Source organism: Urocitellus parryii, chromosome 3 (assembly GCF_045843805.1).
Source record: "Urocitellus parryii isolate mUroPar1 chromosome 3, mUroPar1.hap1, whole genome shotgun sequence".
Lineage (NCBI taxonomy): Eukaryota > Metazoa > Chordata > Mammalia > Rodentia > Sciuridae > Urocitellus > Urocitellus parryii.
This window is the reverse complement of record NC_135533.1, coordinates 63,096,899-63,119,699: the sequence shown is the minus strand read 5'-3', so window position 1 is coordinate 63,119,699 and position 22,801 is coordinate 63,096,899. Positions and strand designations below refer to the sequence as shown.

The 22,801-nt window shown below is 35.4% G+C and overlaps 1 protein-coding gene across 3 annotated transcripts in view; it reads left to right on the top strand.

Moving 5' to 3' along the window:
- Positions 1-22,801, top strand: part of Cacna2d1 (calcium voltage-gated channel auxiliary subunit alpha2delta 1) — a 372,350-nt gene that overhangs the window by 259,286 nt on the left and 90,263 nt on the right. For all 3 annotated transcript variants that reach the window (XM_026384957.2, XM_026384956.2, XM_026384954.2), the window contains exons 10-11: positions 16,326-16,484; positions 21,987-22,091. In XM_026384957.2, the coding sequence (XP_026240742.2) occupies positions 16,326-16,484; positions 21,987-22,091 (264 nt within the window). The remainder of the gene's footprint in view (positions 1-16,325; positions 16,485-21,986; positions 22,092-22,801) is intronic.

Here is a 22,801-nt window from a genome sequence, read left to right as displayed (position 1 = left end):
ATTTAAGCAAAATATTTCTTGGCCATTTTCTTTTGGATAGTTCATGTTTGTAGTCTTAGAGATGGATATAGGAGGAGGAATCTCTGGTGAGGCTATTTTTTATTGAACATATGAGAATGGATCTGCCTCTGAATTCATTTGGGAGGAACAGGATAAAGAAGCAATTGATTTTCTCCCCTTCCTGGAAGGGTGCCACTGGGGGTGGTAGGAGGCAGGAGACCTGGTATAATCCCTTGTCAACTGAAGCTTCACATAACTAAATGAAGGCTACACAAAGAGGAAGAGAATTTAATCCCTAAAATGCTTTTAATGGGATACTCCTGGCTAAGGGCAGCAAGAGTTAGTAGAACCCAATATTTATGGTGCACAATTCCCTGAAATGTCCACAGGTGCCACAATTTTCTGGGGAATAAATTGGAGATATGTTGCCATTTAAATAATTTCACAAGGAACCCTGGGAAATTCTCTTAAAGAATTTATGTAGGCAGAGAGATGTACATCTAATTCAGGAAGTAAAAGGCTGGGGAGATAGCCATCATCCATATCCAGAACTCTCATGCCTACTTCATGAGATCCTTTAGTTTTCACGTGGCCTTGATATTACTTAGTAAAGCTTGAAGCTGCATAAGACCTCTGATTCATCTCAGTCTGATTTTACAGATTACTTATATCAACAAAATGCAAACAAGTAAAATGTAATACTTGATCTCTCAAATAAGGTTTTCAGAAAAGATACTTATTTAGCTCTATTTGCATAGAAACATATTAATTGTGAAGGCATTGCCTTGAATGTTAAGATTATCTTTGTCATAAGAAAAGACAAAGGCTTAAATATCTTATAGAGGGCAGCTTGACATATTTACTGAAATTTATGTAACACTAATAAACATGTTAGTGTTTCCAGACCTGAGCCTCAGTCATGGACTTAAGTATTACTAATTTCTTTGGGAGAAAGTCACAGAAAAAACTGGAGTTAGGCCAGTGAAGGGAGAAAGCCAATTAAAGAATGTAGATTTAATTTTAGGAAACTTAATTCCCCTTAGAAATTCTGGAAAACCAAGAGTTTGTTCACTTAAGTGTTATCCTGTCAAAATCCCAAGGAGCTGTGGTGTTAGGTATCAGCCTTCCATATGATAGGGAGGACAGATTCTGGCCACAAGAGGCCGTGCTGAAACCAAAGACTGCCTATGCTAGAAGCTGGGAGATGGTCAGTGTCCACTTTGTCCAGTCAGTGATTCTTAAAGGTGGAGACTGGTTACAATTTAAAAAAAAAAAAACAGACAAGCACAGTATACCAAGATGGCATACTCTGAACCAAGGTCATAATTTACTTCATCTTTTCTCCAATCATTTTCCTGTACCCTTATTCAACTCTTTTTACTTGTAGCTTCCTTGGTGGCATGGCTCACATGTTTTGTCCCCCCCTCACACCCCAGAGACCTATGAATTCATGATTTCTTTGCCCAAACAGTAGTTTCTGCAATTTTCCATTTTTCCTTATTACCATTCAAATAGAAATTGAACTCATTCACTGAGTTTCATTCATGGTCCTTCCTGCCCACAGTATATAGTAGCAACTCCCATGATAATCACCATTTTTTGTTTGGTTGTTTGGGGTGTTTGTTTCATGTTGGTACACTGCCATGAGAAGCCTACAACATCCATATGGTAACTGTAGATTTTTATTTGTTGAAATCATTACTGACCCTGGCAAAAGCCCATGTCCCATGCCCATACATACAATTGAAAAGCAGAACACATATTTCATCGAAGTTGGAGGGACAGAAAGTATAAATTTCTCAAAGGATCTCTTTGAGTTATAGTGACAGGGGATAGTCCTACTTCCTGCCATGATTTTCATACATATGCATTTGATTTTGGGGAGGCAGAACCATGGAAAAGGGGAAATATAGTTTATACCCTTTGCCAGTTTTCATGATGTAAATACACAATGACCAATTTCAAGCTACCAATGTGAGGTCAACTGGCCTTAAAAATTTCTGAAAATTTAGCCATCATTTTCATGGGCTGTTCCAAACTGGCTATAGAATATACCATCATGATTCATAGAACCACAGTTCAAAACTGTGTCACTTCTAGAAAGACAGCATCACAAATTGAATTGTCACCTCCAGGCTGGAACCTGTTTTACCAGGCTAGCAGTTTCTAGTGACATACATATGTTAGGCTTTGTATTGTTTTGTCATCTATTATTGAACTTCCTTTACCATAAAATGGTCTGCTTCATTTTAGAAGATGTTATAAAAGACACCATGATTATAAATCAAGTAGTATATGAATCCAAGGAATAGTGATATTAGAAGAGCCACTATGAAAATGGAGGGCTGTTGTTTGTGACAGAAAAGAAGCCTGCTGTTAGGCAAAGCCTAAATACAAGCGTACTGGAGCTGTTTTACCACTATTCCAGTTATATGCTTTGATGGGAGAAGGAGTAGATGCTAGGAGCTGCGATCTGATCACAGTGTGTTCTGATTTACAGGCAAAAATTTAAATGTTGTTAGAGGAAGTTGAGTTTTTTTTATGAAAGTGAGGAGTCTGACATTTTATAGGTAAAATCCTGCAAGCTAGTGGAGAAAGAAAGGGAAATGTAAGCTGATTGTAGACAAGATGTTAAAGGGTAACTACCAGAGATCTTTTGTTTTCAGTCCAAACCTAGGCTTTCTCACTTAAGAACTGGATAGCAACCTTGTGACTGTGTTAAAGGACTCCACATCAGTTTTCTTCTTGGAAGCTTTTCTCATTCATGTTCATTATAAAATTCTGTCTTTGGTTTCTTACCAGAATATAATAATCAAAATATAATTTCTTATAATATCTTTGCAATTGTTATAGAAGACAACTTTTAAAAAAAGGAAGTTCTACCTTTTTGCCCATATTATAGTCACTAAATTATCCTACAAGTAACAGTCTATAAAGGCAGATGTAAAATGAGGAGTGACGGAAGTGGCCACTTTAGAGACCGTGATGGGAAGGTGAGCCCCAGTCCAATTGGAGTCTTTCCCTCACAGATAACGTCTGAAAGAAGGAGTTTCCTTGACAACAGCATTCTGTGTAAAACATATCTATGCTAATGTTCTCAAATACACACAAATAACTTTGGTAAAGATTGTAGAATCTTCAGATTCATTTTGCATAGTATTGGATCAGGGAAGCGCAGTACTTGTTGGTTTATGTTGGATAAACAGTAACATGATGAAGTGATCCCACACCACTTCATACCTGGATAGACTCTACTGTTAAGGCTCACTGCTGGTTCCAGGACTCACTCCTCTCAGACATTCCTGTCTATCAGACCTATGGGTAGCATTGCATTGGGATAATGCACAATCTCTGAAAACACTTGTTAGGTATCCTCGATACTACAAGGCACCTAAATCTAATAATAAATCTCAACTTTCGTCTTTTATAAAATGAACAGAATCATGTTGCCAAAAATGTCATTGAGGATTAAAGTATCACATGTAAAGGGCTTATACATTATAATCATTGTTATGATTATTAGTTTTGTTATCATCTTCCTATTTTTTTTTTTTTTTTTTTGTACCTGGGATCTAACTCAGGGTCACTAGGCCACTGAACCACATGCTCAGCACAATTTTGTATTTTATTTAGAGACTGGGTCTCACTGAGTTGCTTAGTGCCTGGCTGTTGCTGAGGCTGGCTTTGAACTCTTGATCCTCCTCTCTCAGCCTCCAGAGCAGCTGGTATTACTGGCATGGGCCACCGTGCCCAGACTTCTACACTTTTCTACCAACTATTATGAGACGATTCTTTATGAATCTGTCATATTTCTTCATGTCTAAGCATGAAAAGCAATTTCCTCTAATTTTTGTGCTTTCTAAGACCATAAAGTTAAGAGATTCCTCATCCCAAGAGAGATTTAAACGGCAGAATAATTAAGATACTGTCTCTGGAGGTGAGTCAGGTAGGCTGCTGGGAGTTTTAACGTGAGATTAGGACTTGATTTTGAGATTTCTTGTCTAAAATACAACTCTTTGCCTGAATAGGTGACTCCTGCTCATCTGCTTGTCACTCTCTGTTACATGTGTATGGTAATCCTATGCAAACAAAGAGGTTCACAGGCTACTGCTATCGCTGAGAATGTAAAACTATCCTTTGTCTCTGACCCAGAGGACTCATTTTTGCTTATTTGCTTGGTTGTTTTTGTTGTTGCTGTTTTGTTTTGTTTTTGCCTGTTATCTATGAAATGGTAGGAAGCTCATTTGTGAGCTTGAAAGTAGAGTAAAATTTAAGGCACTTCAAAGTTCCTGGCTTGACTTTTTAATACCAACCAATATTAAAGTGGGTGTCTGTTGAAATATGACATTGCATTGTATAAAGAAATTCAGGCATGTTTCATTTCCTATGTGCTTTAAATGTTCAGTTTTTCTTCTAAAACATGCCTACTGTTTTCCAGAAAAGGACATATTTTTTTTCTTTAACAATTAGAAACTTTGTTACTCAGTATATGGAACTTTGTAGATTATTGTACAATGTGAACTTAAAAGTGATTTCTACCCCCTGAAAAACACCTTATAAAATAGGCCCTCTTTTTGCCAGATTTCAAATAAAGTAAAAGGCTGCATGTCAGTAGAATTTCATAACAAATGGTATCTAGGAGAGTAATTTCATTTCATGTCATATAAAATAGCCATCCATCTGGATATCAGGAAAACGTTATGTTGATCCATAGCTCATTTATGTCAATGAACAGAAGATTGTACTTTATACCCTTGCTTCTTAAATTGGGGCCTGTGGCCAAGAAGCATGTGCCTGGTCTGGCAGCTCCATCAGGCAGTGGTTAAAAATGCAGAACCTTAAGCTCCATCCAAGACCCCAGAGCCAGAAGCTGTATTTAGCAAGTCCCCAAGTAAATCCAACAAAAGGGTTTGATCACATTACTGTTGATTGTATTTACAACAGGCAGGTTTCATGTCATTATGAAAAAAGAAATTGGGAAATTGGTGTACATTAAGGAGGTGTGTTTAGCAAATTTATTAGGCATTTGGGGCTTGTTATAACCTGTGCTTATCGACTTGCGTTTTAAGATCTTGACAATTTATAGAATTGTTCATATTGCATTTTTTTAACTTTCTTTTGGGTTATTAGAAAAAGAGGAAGAAAATATGGAATTGAGATTATTAAACAAAACAAGAATATTTCCTTTTATAAACTTTTCTTTTAAGGTAAATGTGGGTGCTTGAAAAATTGTCTTCATTTAAAAGACACATGAATAAATTATAACCCATGAAGAAAAAACTGAAAAAAAGACAAATTTAGGGATTATAATAATGATGCAAAGTAATGAAGGTTATTTAGTTGTTAAAAGAGATGCCAGAGTATAACTTAATTGCTTTGCAAATATGAGGAAAGTTTATAAGAAGGTGTTGACAAGCATAATACAATTTTTTTTCCATTAATTACTTGGTGCACTAGGTTTTTGGTACTTGTAAATGGGTAATATATGCAGTTTTGGAAATGGGGAAGCAATATTTAAGATGAGACAAGGGAATGTTTTTATTCTGAACTGAGCCTTGGTTGTTTTTTTAAAAAATATATATATTTATTTATTTTTATGTGGTACTGAGGATTGAACCCAGTGCCTCCCACATGTGAGGCAGGTGCTCTACCACTGAGCTACAGCTGTAGCCCTGAGCCGTGTTTTTAAAAATATAAAATTTATTGACATTTGTTAAGATGAACTAGGATTAGAATCCATGTATTTCAATAATTACTAGTTAATATTTTCTAAAGTATGTTTAACTTATTTTTGAGTATAATTAAAGAGAATGATTTGGGCTAAACTGCACTATAGACATAGTAAAATTGTTCAGTTACTTAACTTATTATATTTGATTTTAAATATTTAACAGACAAAATATTCAAAAGAAATTAAAATATAAATGAACCCCATAGGTAATTATTAGTAGAATGCATACCACTTTAATCTTTAGACTTTAATAAACTAGCTCTCTTTTTCAAATTTTCAGCAAATTCCTTAGAGACTTAAAAAGAATTTTTGAGAATTTTAAGGTATATGCTGTAGCTTGAAAAATATCCATTAAGACATAAAAACAATTTTATTAAAATGTTTAAAATTCAAGGGAACTGCATCCAAAGGGATAGTTTGCTTAAGTTCTTTTACAAATTTCATATAGAATTACTTCATCACCTGGTTTTGTTGATCCCAGGTGCCATTTCATGTTTAAAATAACTCACGGGTGATGTTAATAACCTTGCTTAAAAAGCATATCCATTAATGCATCTGTTCAATGCATGTCTTACAGATATGTACAGCTTAGAAATCACTCCTGTTTATTGTGACATGAATCTTGATGCTTCCAACTTTTCCTGGTTGCCTCCTTATGCCCCATTTTACTCGGGTCTTGGCTCAGATGCTGCCTTATCTAGGATCTTCCTTAATGATCACATCTCAGAGAGATGTCCAGTGTCATTATTCTGTCAGTGATGTTCCATTTTACCTTGCTTCCCTTTTTATTGTGTTTGTCTCTTCACCTGATATTTTCTAATTGTTTGCACTTTGTTTATTTCTTTATATTCCTTCTTCTGCAAGAATGTATGCGTCTTCCTGTGAAGGGACACTACTTTGTGCTGCTGTTAGCATATGTAGAATATTTCAAGGTGTATAGTGGCCATGACTGAATCCACACTACCACTCTTTCAGTCCTAACAGTGCTGTCAGGATTTCATAACAAATTCCCATCACTGATAAGATAACTTTGGTTTCTTATATGATCAGAGTTGTCCTCACTCATTACCACTATCGTGGTGTCTTTGCTATGTAAACACATCGATATGTGTATATCATTCTCTGTTGTTCAAGATGGAGCTGAGACTGCACTGTCATTATTGTTTTTTCAGCTAAGGAAAAATTTACAAGTAATCAGCTCCAGGTATCATGAAAAAATTGAACATATTGATCAGGTCTGTACCAGAATGTTGTTAAAAAGGTGTAGATCAAACAGTGTATGATCATTTGCGTATTTCATTAAGTCTTTATCTTTAGGAGCTGGCATTTAAATTTCCAGAGGGCTGTGAAAAATATTTGTTATAGAATGGTACCAAGATTATTATATCTTGAGAATGATGGAACAGGAAGAAAGCTACCCTTATTTCCAGCTGGACAATTGCTTTGGAATCAGCATCACACTGTGCTGGATCAAAAGATGGTTGAGGAAATAAAAATGTCAAGGAGAGATCAGTTAGGAAGCAACATATATATTACTTTTGATGTAGAAGAATAACATATGCTCAACTGTTTAAAATTCTTCTAAACGCACTTAATTAAAAAAAAATTCTGTGTCAAAATATAAATAGAATTTATTTATTTAAAATGATACTTGGAACTTATTTACAAATGCACTAACTATTTCAACAAAGGTGAATGGACTGAATACTGAATATGTCATGGTTCAAGTTAATTTAAAATTTATTTAAAAATAAAAATTAAAAGTTGTAATGTATGATCACATTTTTAGTTTTTAAGAAAACACAAATTTTGTCTTATAATGTAGCACAAGGACATATTTTTCTTAATAATTATATAGTGTATATAATTATAGCAATTATAATTAAACAGGATTCTGTTATGTCTATTGGTACTCTTGACAGTCACAGAAGTCTTAATTTTTTTCTGATTGTATCAGATGTAAGCACTTGAGTGGCTTTCCTAGTGATTTAGCAAAAAAACTCCTTTATACTAGAAAAGGGGAAACCAAAGCTCATAGGAGGTAATGGAGTCAATTATGTCTTTGATCCATGTTAGAGGCAAAGCCTGCACTGGTCCTGGTTTTCCTAAATTATAGAATGCAAAACTGTTTACCAATATGTTTCTGCTTTTATACAGTGGGCCAAAGAGACTGCAGGCCAGCAACCACCATCGGGAATAGATACCACTTGATATAGGACAGCAGTGACCAGTGCAGGAGTGTTGTTAGGTGAAAATATTCTTGGTGTTACTAATGGGGGGTGTGACTATCTTTTGGTTTTCCCTGGATAGAGATCAGTAATAAACTTAAAATCACCTTAGCAACATGATGAAAAATCATGAATTGCCTACTAGTACTTTTAATAATGTGTTCAGGACCCATGTTGAAAATAGAAAAAAAAAAGAATACATAAATATGTGAAATATATTTAGAAGTGTTGAAATGTGGAATTAATGAATAAATTCTTCCTGGAATGAAAAGGAGACTCAGGCAAAGATGTAATTTTTTTCTAACTTATTGGTAAATACAGCTCTAGTTTGACCAAAAAAAAAAAAAAACTTCTAAATTTCTAAAGGAAGATCTTAATAACAGTAGCATGTCATAGGAATGACAGTTTACTCTTCTGGTATTTAAATTTAAGTCAGAAATGATGGATGAGCCTACAAAAAAGTGTGTCAGGTAGTCTGGATTTGAGGTTACCTTTGATCCTTGGTGGCCCTGACTCTGGGCACTTTGCCTGACATTATAAGCCTCATTTCCTCAACTGTCCAATGGGAACTTTATTAAAACTAAAGCCACAGCTTGTTGAAGGTTAAACAGCTTAGCACATGTCAGGTGTTCAGCCTAGCAGTCGTGTGATTCTCAATTCATATTAGCTAAAATTCTTATTAATAAGTAAGAAGGTCATGAAATAATTGAAAGAGTAAAGGATTAAAAGTTAGACAAATATATCAAAAAACCTTATTTTTTTAAAAAAACAGATCATGTTCCAATGATTACTTAGTAAACAGGGAAATTGGTTATTGCAAAAGTAAATTGTATGTTACCTCAGAGTATTGAGGAAAAATAAATTTCACCATGAATATACACTAAGCTGTAAGAAAAACAGAAGCCCATGAAATGTTAGAAGTGTTATAAATGAATATTTATATTATGAATATTTAAATATTATAACTACAGGTTATAAATGGATATATATTTGTATCCATTTATAACCTGTAGTTATAATATTGATGGATTTTTTAAGGTACATTATTTTTTAAAATTCACAAAGGAATAAGTTTGTAAGTTCAAACTACAAGGTAAATAACAAACTGGGAAAATAGAACTTATAGTTTACAGAATCATAAGGAAACTACTGTATGAGAAAAAGTTTCACTTCTATAGCCATCAAGGAAATCCCAGTAATATAAATATTGAGCTACCCTTTTTATCTGCAGTTTAGCAAAAATGTGTTTATAAGAGCTCAGTATGACTGGCATAGTTATACTTTACCTTGGCAGAGAATTTATGGAAATTGCTTTAGTAATAGATAAAATTCTAGTAGGTAATCTTGAATATATTCATATCCACATGGATATTACCAGCTATTTTCTTTAGGTTTTGGAATAATCATTTTGTTTTTATGTAACTTCTAGTTTCACATTTTGTATAAAAAATAAAGCAAATTTTAAATTGTTTCTAATAGAAATACTTTCATAAAACCAAGATTTTGAAGTCCGTTCACTTTTTTTATTTTCCTACACTGCCATCTGGTGGCCAATATGTAAATAGCAACTGATGTTCTGTGATTATACAAAATTCTGTTATTTAATCTTCATAATTAATACAAGCTGTTTATATAATATAAATTCGTTAAACATTATTTATTATTGTTAACTTATATAAAGAAGCTTACTAATATTTTTAATGTAAAAATATACCTATGTTCCAAAGCAAGTGCTTCTAAATTTGAATCATTTTTGCTATTCATCTGCACAGCTTAACCCTACAATTTTGCACCACATTTATTTTACATAATTAAAGCAAAGCACTAAGTCACGTTCTAAGAAATAATTTTTATATTTGCAGTTTTTCAAAAGCCGAGAAATTATGAATAAGGTCCCATTTTTTCCCCACTGAAAAAAGGCTTTCTGACTAAGCATTGTGCAGAACACACAATGGTGGGTCAGCCTTTTAGTCCATGGGGCAGGTAGGAATTAAAAGGCATAGTGTGTGGGTAGTTTTAATGGGCCATTTCTTTTTGCAGTTCTAAGTGGAAGGTGTCTTTGGGAATTATTTCATCCTTAATTCTTAATGATTCTAATGCAAAACTACTTGACTTTGTTTCTCCATTCAAAGAAGACACACCATTACCATTCCAGACAGAGGGCCCTTTCCAGGAACTTTACCAGTTCCCGGGATTTGTGTGTATCCAAGCAATGGCAACGCTTCAGTGTGCATCCAGAAATGATGTGATGAATGCCAGGGTCCCCCTCTCAAATATTTTTGGGAATAATTTTAGCAAAAGACATCAGAACAAACCCAGATGCTGCCTTTATAAAAACAGGAGTTTGGCTGTGACAAATTGGTTTGGGCTCTAAATTACCTTATAATTGAATGTCTTCTCAAGTATGATATTTAATAAGAAGGTTTTTGTGGAATCCACAAAATGTACTGGTTATAGTAGTCTCAAACTTTCTAACTAACCTGCTTGAAGTAACATGTGTCATCCCATTAATGACTTTTTTTTAAAGCTTGCTAAAGCTGATATTGCTTATATGAATCTTTGTCCTTAATTAGAAGTGTGATCTGGTTTTACTATTGAACATGCTGGTTTTTTTTTACTAAATAATTTTTTAAATTATGAAGTTGCATGTTATTTATCTATTACTATGTGCCAGACTCTACGATAGGTGGTATACATATCTTCATTTAACTAACTTAATAGTTTCCATTTGGACAGAAATAGAATATACAAATTTGACAATATGTTACAGATGAAAAGAAAGTTTGTCTACTTATAAATGCATTATCTGATTATTGATCAACATTTTGTACTAGGAGCTAATTTTCTTCAACCCCCCCCCCCATCCAAGGAATTTAACAGAAAATTCACAGATTCATTTGGTAAATATTTATAGCATACCTATGATGTGTTGTGTACTAAAGGTGCAGTGGTGGAAGGGTATTAATTTTGGTAACCTGGGCCAATAATCCAATGGAACAGTCTAATGAAGATATACAAACACATAAGATTGTAACTGTTCTGTAAGAAAGATAGGCTGAGGAGAGTTTGTGAGGCGTGATTTGGTTTAATCAGGGAAGATCATGAAAGAATTTCATTTAGGAAGAATGTTGAACGCTGTGGGATAACTGAGTGAAGAGGGGAGGAAACACTGGAAGTGAAAAAAGAGCATATGTAGTGAGGAAAAGAGCTATAGGAAGAAGGAATAAGGTCTGTGAAGGGAGAAATGAAAAAACACCACTGCTGGATTTGAAATGCAGAGTCCTCTACGACGTCTACTGCATATGTTCATGTTAACCCACACACCTTCTTCTCTAAGCATGCTGGCAGCAAGATGTTCTTGGAGGTTCTAATCCAGGAGCTACATGACTGAGTCTTTGGGGATCCGAGAAAGAATCAGTGTGATATTAGTTTGAATGTTAGTTTGATGTTGGTTTCTGACACTTTTGTGTTAGCTTTTCATTCCTATGACAAAATGCCTGAGAAAAACAAAGGAGTAAATATTTGTTTCAGAGGTTCATATTCGGTTGCCTCCATTGCTTTGGGCCTGAGGCAAGGCAGAACAGCATGATAAAAGAGCATGGTAGACAAAAACTGCTCACCTTATGGCAGCCAGGAAGGAGAGAGAGAAAAATGGAAGGGTTTGGGGACAAAATATAGTCCCCAAGGGCATGGCCCCAAGAGCCTACTCCCTTCTGCTAGGTTCTACTTTCTACAATTTCCACCACCTTTCAGGATACCATTCAGCTAAGAATTCATCTATGGATTAATCCACGGATGAGGTCAGAGCCTTCATGAGCCAATCACTTCCCCTAAAACCCCACTTCTGAATACTGCTATATTGGGGACCAGCCCTTCACCACATGAGTCTTGGTGAATATTCCAGATATAAACCATTACAATTTCAAAAGAAATATTTTCTTGTAATATATATATATATATACACAATAGAATATTACCTACCACAAAGGAGAATGGAATTATGGCATTTGGTGGTAAATGGATGGAACTGGAGAATATCACCCTAAAGAAATAAGCCAATCCTAAAACTCCAATGACCTAATGTACTCTCTGATTTGTGGTTGCTAACCCAAAACAAGGGAGGTTGGGGGTGGGAAAAATAGAAACTGATTGGACTAGACAAAGGGTAATGAAGGGAAGCAGGGAGGGGAATGGGAAAGACAGTAGAATTAATTGGTCTTAACTTCCTAGCCTTGTTTTGTATATATGACCCGGGTAACTCCACATCATGTATGACCACAAGAGTGGGAATCTAATAGAATAGGTTATATTTTGTGTATGTTTATTCTACCAAAATACATCCTACTGGCATGTACAACTACTAATTAAAAAAAATTAAGAAATACTTTCTCATTAGTTAAACAAAAGCTCCTTAAATCTGTCCGTTCACTCACCATACTCGGTGATGCTGTATCTTTGCCTTTTGCTGTAAGGTTTTTAATATCTGCATCCATGTTACCAAAAGACTGCCATTTCAGTTGGTGAAATTAAACCTGTATGTCTATATTTTTTCTAAGAGCAGATGAGTCTAAAATGTCTGTAATATATTCTTATCTAATTCCGACCTTTGAAAGTTTGCCATCCCTTTCCTAGGAGAATAAGATTTGCTATAGGGAGTTATACTTTGAAAGTTTGTTATTCCTTTCTCTGCATTATTTATGAGTTTTTTTTCATGAGTGCAATTGTAATATTTCTGTTATACACCACTGAATTTGTATTTAGTGAATAGAATTTACATTTGATCAGTTTGTACTAAAGTGACTTAATGAGATGCCTCACTTTTCTGTATTAAAAGCAGGTCAAGGCCAAATGAAAGACTTAAGGCAATACATTATTCAGTGCTCATTTTCAGCATAACTTGTATCTTACGATGATTCATGATTTAAGTAAACCAGTTAATAACAGTTTCTATCACTAGTACTAATAATTTTCTGAGGTCAGATGTTTCCTATTAACCTATTGGCAAACTTTTAAATTCCACCAATATAAAGGAATTCTCACACTTTTGTTTTCTAAACTGAATATCTAGAAAAAAAGATTGCATCAAACTGTGAAAGCCTAGAAAAAGCAATGAAGGAGACCATAGGAATGGTCATTTGATTGATGATGTTAAGTCTTTAACATCTGCAGTTATACAAAACAGCAAAATAGATTGGAATTTTATTCTCATCCATCTGATGTACCTGACCTTGTGTTCAAGAAAAAAAAAAAAAAAAGAAGAGAAAAGAAAGCAAAGAAAAATGGGAAAGGCATGAATTATTTATCTGCACAGGATGTTTTACTTCCTGTTTCCTCTCCAGACCTTACATTTGCCTGAGCACCTTGCCTCTTTGTTCATTAAAGAAGACAAAAGCCACATACAGTAACTCTGACACCTTCAGGCCTCCATACCTCCTGGGCCTGCTTCCCCTCTTCTCTCTGGCAGTAAGAAAGCTGACACACGTTTTCCTGCAAGGATTTTCCTCAGTGTGCCATCTGGATCCCATCCTTCTCACCGCCTCCCCAGGTTGTTGTTCATCTCTTTTCTATTTCCTGCCATCTTTTCCTTTCTCCTCTTTTCACCATCAACCCTTTGTGTTCTAGTGACTCCCCCACTTTAAAGGAGTCTTTCCTGGACCCCAGGTTCCCCCGACAGGTACCACCATGTGTGTTTCTGCTCCCCTCTGCCAAGGAGCTGTGAAGACTTGCCAGGCACAGACTGCCACTTTCTATCTGCTCTGTCCCTTCAGGAACTGTCCACCTGAGGTGCGTAAATTCGGTGGCAGTTAAGTCCTTGTCATCTCTGTCTCTGAACTATGGCTTCCTCTTGAGATTTTTCTCTTTCTTTCCCTCACATCATACTCCAAAAAAGTAAGAAAATTTAACATCCTGATTTCCCCCCTGCCTCTCTGGGAACTCACTCTTAGCTTTTTTTGATCCTTCTGCTCTATTTCACTCTAATTCACATGGCTTTAACCCACATTTTTATGATGAAGCCTTCTACTTTATTATTATTTTTTAAAATATTAAGTCACATCTTCCTTAAGCCGCGTGCTGTAAATGTTATTTCTTGACATCTCCACTCGTCTGTCTCACATACGTGGAAATCTCATCCAAAGTGAAACTCTGCTTCTTGTCCCTAGCCCTCAGTTATCCCTGAACTGGTCACTCTTCCAGACACCGGAGGCCACGTCAGAAACCTGGCGGTTACTCAAGATTCTGTTCTGTTACTCATCCACATGTTGAATCCACCACCATGTCCTGTTCATTCTCAATAATACATCTGAGTCCTTCCTTTTCTGACCATCTCCATGAATAAAAAAAGCCACTAAATGTTTTCAGCTAGGTAACGACAATAGCTTCCTGTCTCTTCTCTCCTGGCAGTTTTGCTCACTTTAAATCTGTTTTCCACACAGCAGCTAGGGTGATCTCTTAAAATTCTGCATTAAAATTATTTTTCATTTGACAGAGAATGAAACCTCACTTTTTAGCATTTCCTTTAGACTCCACATGATCTAGCCTCTGCCTCATTGGTCCTCAGAATGTTTCCTTAAAAGGCATCCACCCCCCAAAATAATAATAATTATCTGGGCCTTTGCAATAATGTGGGCTGTTTGCTTGAAATCTTCTTTTCTCCATGTTCCACATTGGGACATTTCTCTGGAACCACAGGAAATGCTATTTCTGAGCAGAATTTCCCCCACAGTTATTCATAATCCACATGGAAATGCTTCCCCTGATATTGTCTCTCAGAGCACATTATTGTATTTCTCTACAGAGCTAATCAGCTATCATACTGCATTAAAAGGCAGCCTGGGAATGGTTGGAACAATAGACTCTTATTGCACTGCATAATTGTCACTTTCCTCATTATTAATCACGTGACTACGGACAACTCAACCTCTCCTAAAGTTTCTCATGGATCAAATGACAATGTTTCTCTTGTAGGGCATTTGCAGAGGAGATGATTATTGTTTTTACAGTTTGTATTAAATTGAGTACATAGTAAATACCATGTAAGTGTTTGCTTATGGATATATGGTCCATATGAGTGTGTGCAAGTGTATGCATGAATAATTTGCTTAAATCTGAAAGCACAAAACTATTTCTTGCTTTCATTCTCGGCTACTTGTAAACATTTGCTTTGCAAATAGCTAATGAATTTTGAGTGTACCTTATAATTAATCTCATTAATCTTCAGAGAAAAAAGAATGCTGCACTATATTTGTAAGAATTTGTTATCACTTGTGACCCACCCATTCAAAGCACTGAATTAAATGTTCTTTGATCTGACAATAACCTTCAACATTTTGTCCAGCCAGTCCTTTGCCTTTGAGCAAGTCTGACTTTTATTCCAGTTTTGAACACATATGAAGTCTGGGCCCCAGTAGCCTAAGGAACTGACAAAAGTTCGAGTTAATAAACAATGGGAGTTTTTCATCATCTTATCCTGGAGTGTGCAGTACTCCTATTGTTCTGATCCTTTTGGAAATACCCAGTAAACTGTGTGAATCCACTTTATAGAATTGTGAAATTACTTTGTTGCTTATTCGTAACTTTTCAGTTTGGAGCAGGTATCATGGGAGAGTTTAAATTCTGTCCTCTCACAGCCTCTTATTGCTGAGAGCTTTGTCACTCAGAGCAATCACTATGTGCAGTAATCGACTTGCCCTTCACTTACCTCCACAATCCCTGTGTTCTTTATTTTTATCATCTAGAGAGTGGCATTTGTAAAAGGCTACCAGTTGATCTTGGTTCATATTACCTTTTGGTTTGAGCTAACATGGACTCTACTTTCACATTTCAAAACTGCTATCCTCCCCTATCATCCAGTGTCCTCTTTTTTTTAACCAACCTTTTCTGACAAGAAGCAATTAAAAATTAAAAATCCCTGCATCCTGGGCAGGTATCTCATATCAGTTTTTATTTATTTATTTTTATGTGGTGCTGAGGATCGAACCCAGGGCCTTGCACGTGCAAGGCCAGTGCTCTACTGCTGAGCCATAACCCCAGCCCTCATATCAGTTTTTAATGTGGAATTCATATCATTGTTTTTGTTTTGTCTATATGATCCTCAGATTTGGGGACTGGAAGGGACCTCACATAACTCAAATTTATAAACAGGGAAACCAAGATTAGGAAGGTGACTGGCTCAGGGTTAACAGTGTAAGCTGGAGGCTTAAATGGAAGCTGCCATTTTTATCTTTGGCCTTTTGTTACTTAGACACTCTTCCTTTTGAAAGAGATAGCAATGCAATGAGGTCGAGATGGGTAAAACTAATTTGTTGAAAATTGTATGTTTGATCTTCATGTTCATCTATGCATTTTCTTTTTTTTATTTTTTGTAGTTCAACAGCAATGCTCAGGATGTAAGCTGTTTCCAGCACCTTGTTCAAGCAAATGTAAGAAATAAGAAAGTGTTGAAAGATGCAGTGAATAACATCACAGCAAAAGGAATAACCGATTATAAGAAAGGCTTTAGTTTTGCTTTTGAACAACTGCTTAATGTAAGTAGCAATACTATGCCTTTTTTTCCTGTGATTGAATTGTTATATCTGAATCTCATTATCTTGAGATCTACTGTCTTTAAGGTTTCTTAATAGTGCTGTTTTTACTTCTTTAGAAATCAGATGTACCAGATGGACACAAACTACCGATATGTCCAGACAGTAGAAATCTTTGAACTACTTTTTTTTTTTAAAAGAGAGAGAGTGATAGAGACAGAGAGAGAGAGAGAATTTTTTAATATTTATTTTTTAGTTTTTGGTGGACACAACATCTTTTTATGTATGTGGTGCTGAGGATCAAACCCAGGCCGCACACATGCCAGGCGAGTGTGCTACCGCTTGAGCCACATCCCCAGCCCTAAGAACTACTTTTATTTTTAAATCCAAAATTCAAAAGCTGTATACTCTATCAATCTTCTTTTTCCTTTAAATCATTTTCCCCAAAATTCTGTTATTAAAAAAATCATTTGTAAGCTAATATTTTGATTTTATTTTGTATAAGCATGTGAAAATGGGTTGACTTATGTAGACTGACATTTTTTTTCTTATCTCAATTGCTACACTATTTATTTGGATACTTGTAGTATCGATCATCAATGGTTACTAAAAATATTTTAGTTTTGACGATCTCATCTGTATATTTAGGTTTCTTGTACCTAAATGAACACAAAGGTCCAAATGATAGACCTTAAGATAAACAGAAAGACAAGTCTTGTTGCAGGAATTCCTTCTCAGCAAAGATTCCAGTGCATCACCTTTGGAGGTCTGCACGTAGACTGGCAGACCCTGGCATGCTGCCTGCCCCCCTCATGGTATAGCAGGCAGCTCACTCTGTGGACAAGTATCTTCAAATGGCCATGTCCTCTATTTCATGCTGTGGTACTTGATTTTTGCATCCCTCATGAGGAAGTATTATTACAAAGGTTGAAAAATGGGGACCTGTCTTCCCTGTACTTTAGTTTCCTCACTTACACAAGTGGGGGTCACCACAGCTTACTTGTGAGAGGGCTGTGGAGAGGATGGTCCAGAGAACACAGCACATAGCACACCACCTGCAAGTGATGGCTATCAGGTGGGTTTGGGGCTCATGATCATCATTGTTACTATAATTGATGATTAGCCTGGGGCTGTTACAGTCAGCTCATCCTTCCTGTCATATTTGCCAGATCACTGAATAAATCAACCTTCACCTATAGTCTTTTCTGAAAATCTGACTTCATTGTTCTCTGAGTGAATAGTCTAAACAGTGTTTGAGATCCATTCATTTCTTCTCTCTGCCAATATTTATTGAGTACCTTTCAATTTCCTATCATAGTACCAGGGTTAGAATTATAGGAAGAAAGATCATCTGCTTTCAAGAAGGTCTAGTCTAATGCACTGGATCATCATTCACATTATGATGGGGAAAGTGCCCTTGCGTGGCGTTCATGTTTGCTGAAGCAGCACAGAGGAGAGGCAGCTTCTGTACTCCAAGGAAGTTAAGAAAGGGTAGCATTTCCTTGAAAATGGAATTTTGAACTCTGAGTAGAATCTAGGAAGGTAGATGAGAGAGGGAAAATCATCTTAAGAAAAAAACAAGACAGTGTGGGTAAAACAGAGAGAGATGAGACAACATGATGACATAATGAAAACATTGCAGCTGGTTCGGCATGGCTGGACTGTCAGCAGTTTGAGAGCAGTGATAGAAATGAAAAGGCTGTGAGATATCAGTGAAGAGAGAGCAAACTAAAAGCTCAGAGCACGAGAAGGGTATGGTGAGGGGTGTTCTGTAAGGAAGCGTTACATACATCCTGGGTGGGAGTACAGGTGAAAAGGAGGTGGGTGTAATTGATGGATGGCACAGGAGGGGTTGCTGAGAGTAGAAGGGGACTTAGATGACACCAAGTTCTCTGAACTGGACTACGAGGCAGATGGTGGCACAGGAAACTGATGGGGAAATATGGGGTAGAAATAGCTTCAGTTCAGATATGTAAAATTTGAGGTCAAGTTTTATTTATTTAACAGACCCTGTTAGATACGCAGTAAGGAGACAGGAAAATAAAGATGTTTAACATTGCCATTTTTAGTATAAATTATCTTTAGTGAAATGACTATGCTTATTAAATAGTATATGTTCATGAATAAAAACTGAAATCTCAATACTTCAAAATTCAAATGTAATTTATCATTAGATTGAGATATATTTGTCCTCAAGTAAAGGAATATAATTCTCTTTTTTAGTAAGAGGTGTTTTTTTTTTATTCTTTTATCTTGAGTAAATAGTAGAGTTTTCTAAATCTTGGTGTTTGAATTATTCTTATTATTGACAGTTGGCCTCACCTCACTCACTCCTGTCTGGGTTTCAAAGAAACCTAAAGAAGGGTTCAGAGACAGCCTCACTGGAGGCCGCCTTAACCCCATGTTCGTTCCTAGTGGAGGACAAAACCTGAAAACTCCTATGGCCCCTCCCCCTGCCTTCACTAAAGTTGTAAATGATTTTTAATATGGTGTCTATGCCTCATGTGGTTTTTTTTCCACATATCCCACATGTATTGAAATTTTTTGTTTAAATAATTTTCTCAAATTTTATGGCTCACTTTATTAAGTTGAGGCATGTTTAGTCATTTCCTTCAAACACTTATGTTCTTATTATGCTATTTAATTCTGTTTTTTTCTTAGTCCTTTCAATTTTACCTTTAAAATCACAGAAGCAACTATCAAATTATAATCAGGCATGTTGTTAAGTACAACAATAAACATTAACTGCATTACTCTTCAGTTATAATTTCATCAAGTCTTATCATTTTTCAAATTTTTGTTGAATGTTGTGCTATGTGCTGGCCATGTAGGGAAAGAACAGAGTTTGTTTAACATTATCACATTAAAGTGTATTATCAATGCCATTAATTATAAATTTATTGAAATAATCAAATTTTTGCTCAGTTTGTTCAAAGTAATGTTAATTATTATGACTATATGATTTTTACATAATTGCAAACCCATAGAAAATTTGCTATTATACACATTAATCCTACCACAAATCCTGAGGCAGTTACTCCTAGGAAAATTCATGTTGAAATCAAAAGATTTCTTGATCTTTCCTACATTCTCCCATTTTTTGTATGCCCTGATATCTATCTCTACTAGGAAGAGAGTCATACTCAAATATACAAATACAAATGTATTCATTAATATTAATTATACCTCCAGTGCTTCAAAAAGTAAAAGTATGACCTATGGTAAAACTTTATTTACTGTATCGCTCTTATAAAATAGTCCTTGTGCATATTATTTTGACCATTTTATACATGCAGATAAAAAGATGAAATAGAGAAATTAATTTAGCTAAGGGATTTTTAGGCATCTTTTACACACACACACACACACACACACACATTATTTTATATTGTACTAGGAATTGAACCCATAAGTGCTATATCCCCATTTGAGACACAGCCTCACTCAGCTGTTTAGGGTTCACTAAATTGCTGAGGCTGGCCTTGAACTTGTAATTCTCCTTATCTTAGCCTCTGGAGTTGCTGGGATTACAGGCACGTGCCACTGTGCCCAGCTCATAAACATATTTTTAAGATAAAATATGTAAAGCTCTGTATAATCAAATTTGCAGATAAGTTATCTTCAAAAGATAAGAACCTACACTTGTAATTCTACAGACTGAGGACACTGAAGCAGGGGATCTCAAGTACCCGGCCTGCACCAGCAACTTAGTGAGACCCTGTCTCAAAAAATAAAAATGGGGGGCTGGGAATGTGGCTCAAGCGGTAGCACACTCGCCTGGCATGCGTGCAGCCCGGGTTTGATCCTCAGCACCACATACAAAACAAAGATGTTGTATCCTCCAATAACTAAAAAATAAATATTAAAAAAAAATAAAATAAAAATGGACTTCGAAATGTAGCTCAGTGTAGGAGTGCTCCGAGTTTAATTCCCAGTACAAAAAGAAAGAAAAGAGAAGAATGTTATAAATGAGTTAATCAATACTTATGTTTTCACAATGCTTCATTAAGAGCTTTTACTGCCAAAGTCCTAATAACTTAGTCAATGAATGAGGTGAGATTGTATGAAACATGATCTTTTCACCAATAGAGAAAAATATTAGCTTTATTAATTTTCACATGAGAAAATGAGATTTATCTTGACTGAAAAGTAAGATAAGGATGTAGACCTTAATAAGCTTGGACGCTAAGGAGAATTAATGATTTTTTAAAGCATTAGGCATTTGAAGTTCAGGGTTGTGCAGTCCAACACAGTAACTATCATCACATGAGGTTGTTGGGCAGTTGGAAGGTGGTTGATTTGAATGGACATGTGTAGAAGTGTAAAATACACAACAATATTCAGAGACTGATGCTGCTGAAAATAAAGCATATTACATTGATTTCATTTTGAATTGGCAATATTTCAGATGACTAAATAAATCATATTATTAGAATTAATTTCATATGTTTTGTATTTACTGTCCTTGAGATGGCTATAAGAAAATTTGAAATTACATATTAGGCTTATATTGCTTTTCCTTTGAATAGCACTGAGCTAGAGGGTTGACATTTTCAAAAAATTTTAGCATCTATAAATTAGTGTGATTTATTTTTTTCTGCATTTAAGGATATACATTTCACAGCAGCAGAAAGCTATGATGATAATATCATACATCAATAAATCCACCTTTCTGAGTTAATTGTTCATTTGTTCAATTTAATGGCCCTTTAGTACTAATTCATTGTTCTCCTGTGTCAACTCCTTTGGAGACCTTAAAGATTAAGAGGACTTATCACTGGAATTGAATCTTTCAGGTGTAGCATATGCAGGCAAGGTTGAGAGAAGAGAGAAAAAAATACCCTGGGAATATCTCAGCATTTACAAAGGAATAAAAGAGTGTTATATGTTAGAGGGAGTTTGTCCTTTGGAAATGTAATTAAAAAATTAGAATGAGGAGGGAAGAAGGAAGAATTATGCGGAAATAGATTGCAATTACACTGAAAAGGTTTTCATATTTTAATATTACTTCCTTGTTTCTGCTATAAAATTGTAGGGTCATAAAATTAACATGTGCATTTATTAACTTAAAGTCCATCTACTAATCAGTCGCTGAGGGATTATTAAGAGCCAGATATTCTTGTAGTCAAAGAAACAACATTGAATGAAAAAAAAATGTCCTGATTTTATAGAGTGTACATTCTATTAGGAGGATCCACCAATAAGCACACAAATAAATAAAATATATACTATGTGTAAAAGAATATAAAATGATATCAAGAGAAATATAGTCTAGGAGGGAGCTTGCAAATTAATACAGGAAGGTCTCACAGATGGGGTAACATCTGATCCAAGATGTGGAAGAAGTGAGGTAGTGACATCTGCCTGGCCCAGGAACAGGTTTTTAGAATCTTTTACTGAGCAGACATTTCCCTCATTACTAGCAGTCTCTGCACGCTCTTTCCTTATTGGTTTATTTTCCATGTCCTTCATTATCAACAATGGGCAATTGTTTTGTTTTAACAGTATAATGTTTCCAGAGCCAACTGCAATAAGATTATCATGTTGTTCACGGATGGAGGAGAAGAGAGAGCCCAGGAGATATTTGCCAAATACAATAAAGATAAAAAAGTGAGTGTAATTATATAATATTTTTATTTTAATGTTTAGGTGGTTGTTAAAAGAGATAGTGGTAATCGTAGTAAGGTGAAACTTTTTGTTTGAAAACATTTAGTCCCAACTGTAAAGTAACATGAACTATGGGTTGTGAAATATAATATTTTCATAAGACACACAAGTGGTATCTGACTAATATGTTAGTAAAATAATTTGGACTTATTGCTCCTATTTGATTCTTATGCATCAATTTTATTTTATTATTTTTCATTTTTTTAAATCTATATATGTCAGAAGAGTGCATTACAATTCATATTACACATATATAGCACATTTTTTCATCTCTGGTTGTACACAAAGTATATTCACACGAATTCAGGTCTTCATACATGTACTTTGGATAATAATGATCATCACATTCTACCATCATTTCTAACCCCATGCCCCTCCCTTCCCTTCCAACCCCTCTGTGCTATCTAGAATTCCTCCATTCCTCTCATGCTCCCTCACCCTACTCCACCATGAGTCAGCCTCCTTATATCAGAGAAAACATTTGGCATTTGTTTTTTTGGGAGTGGCTAACTTCACTTAGCATTATCTTCTCTAACTCCTTCCATTTACCTTCAAATGCCATGATTTTATTCTCTTTTATTGCTGAGTAATATTCCATTGTGTGTGTGTGTGTGTGTGTGTGTGTGTATCTCACATTTTTTAATCCATTAATC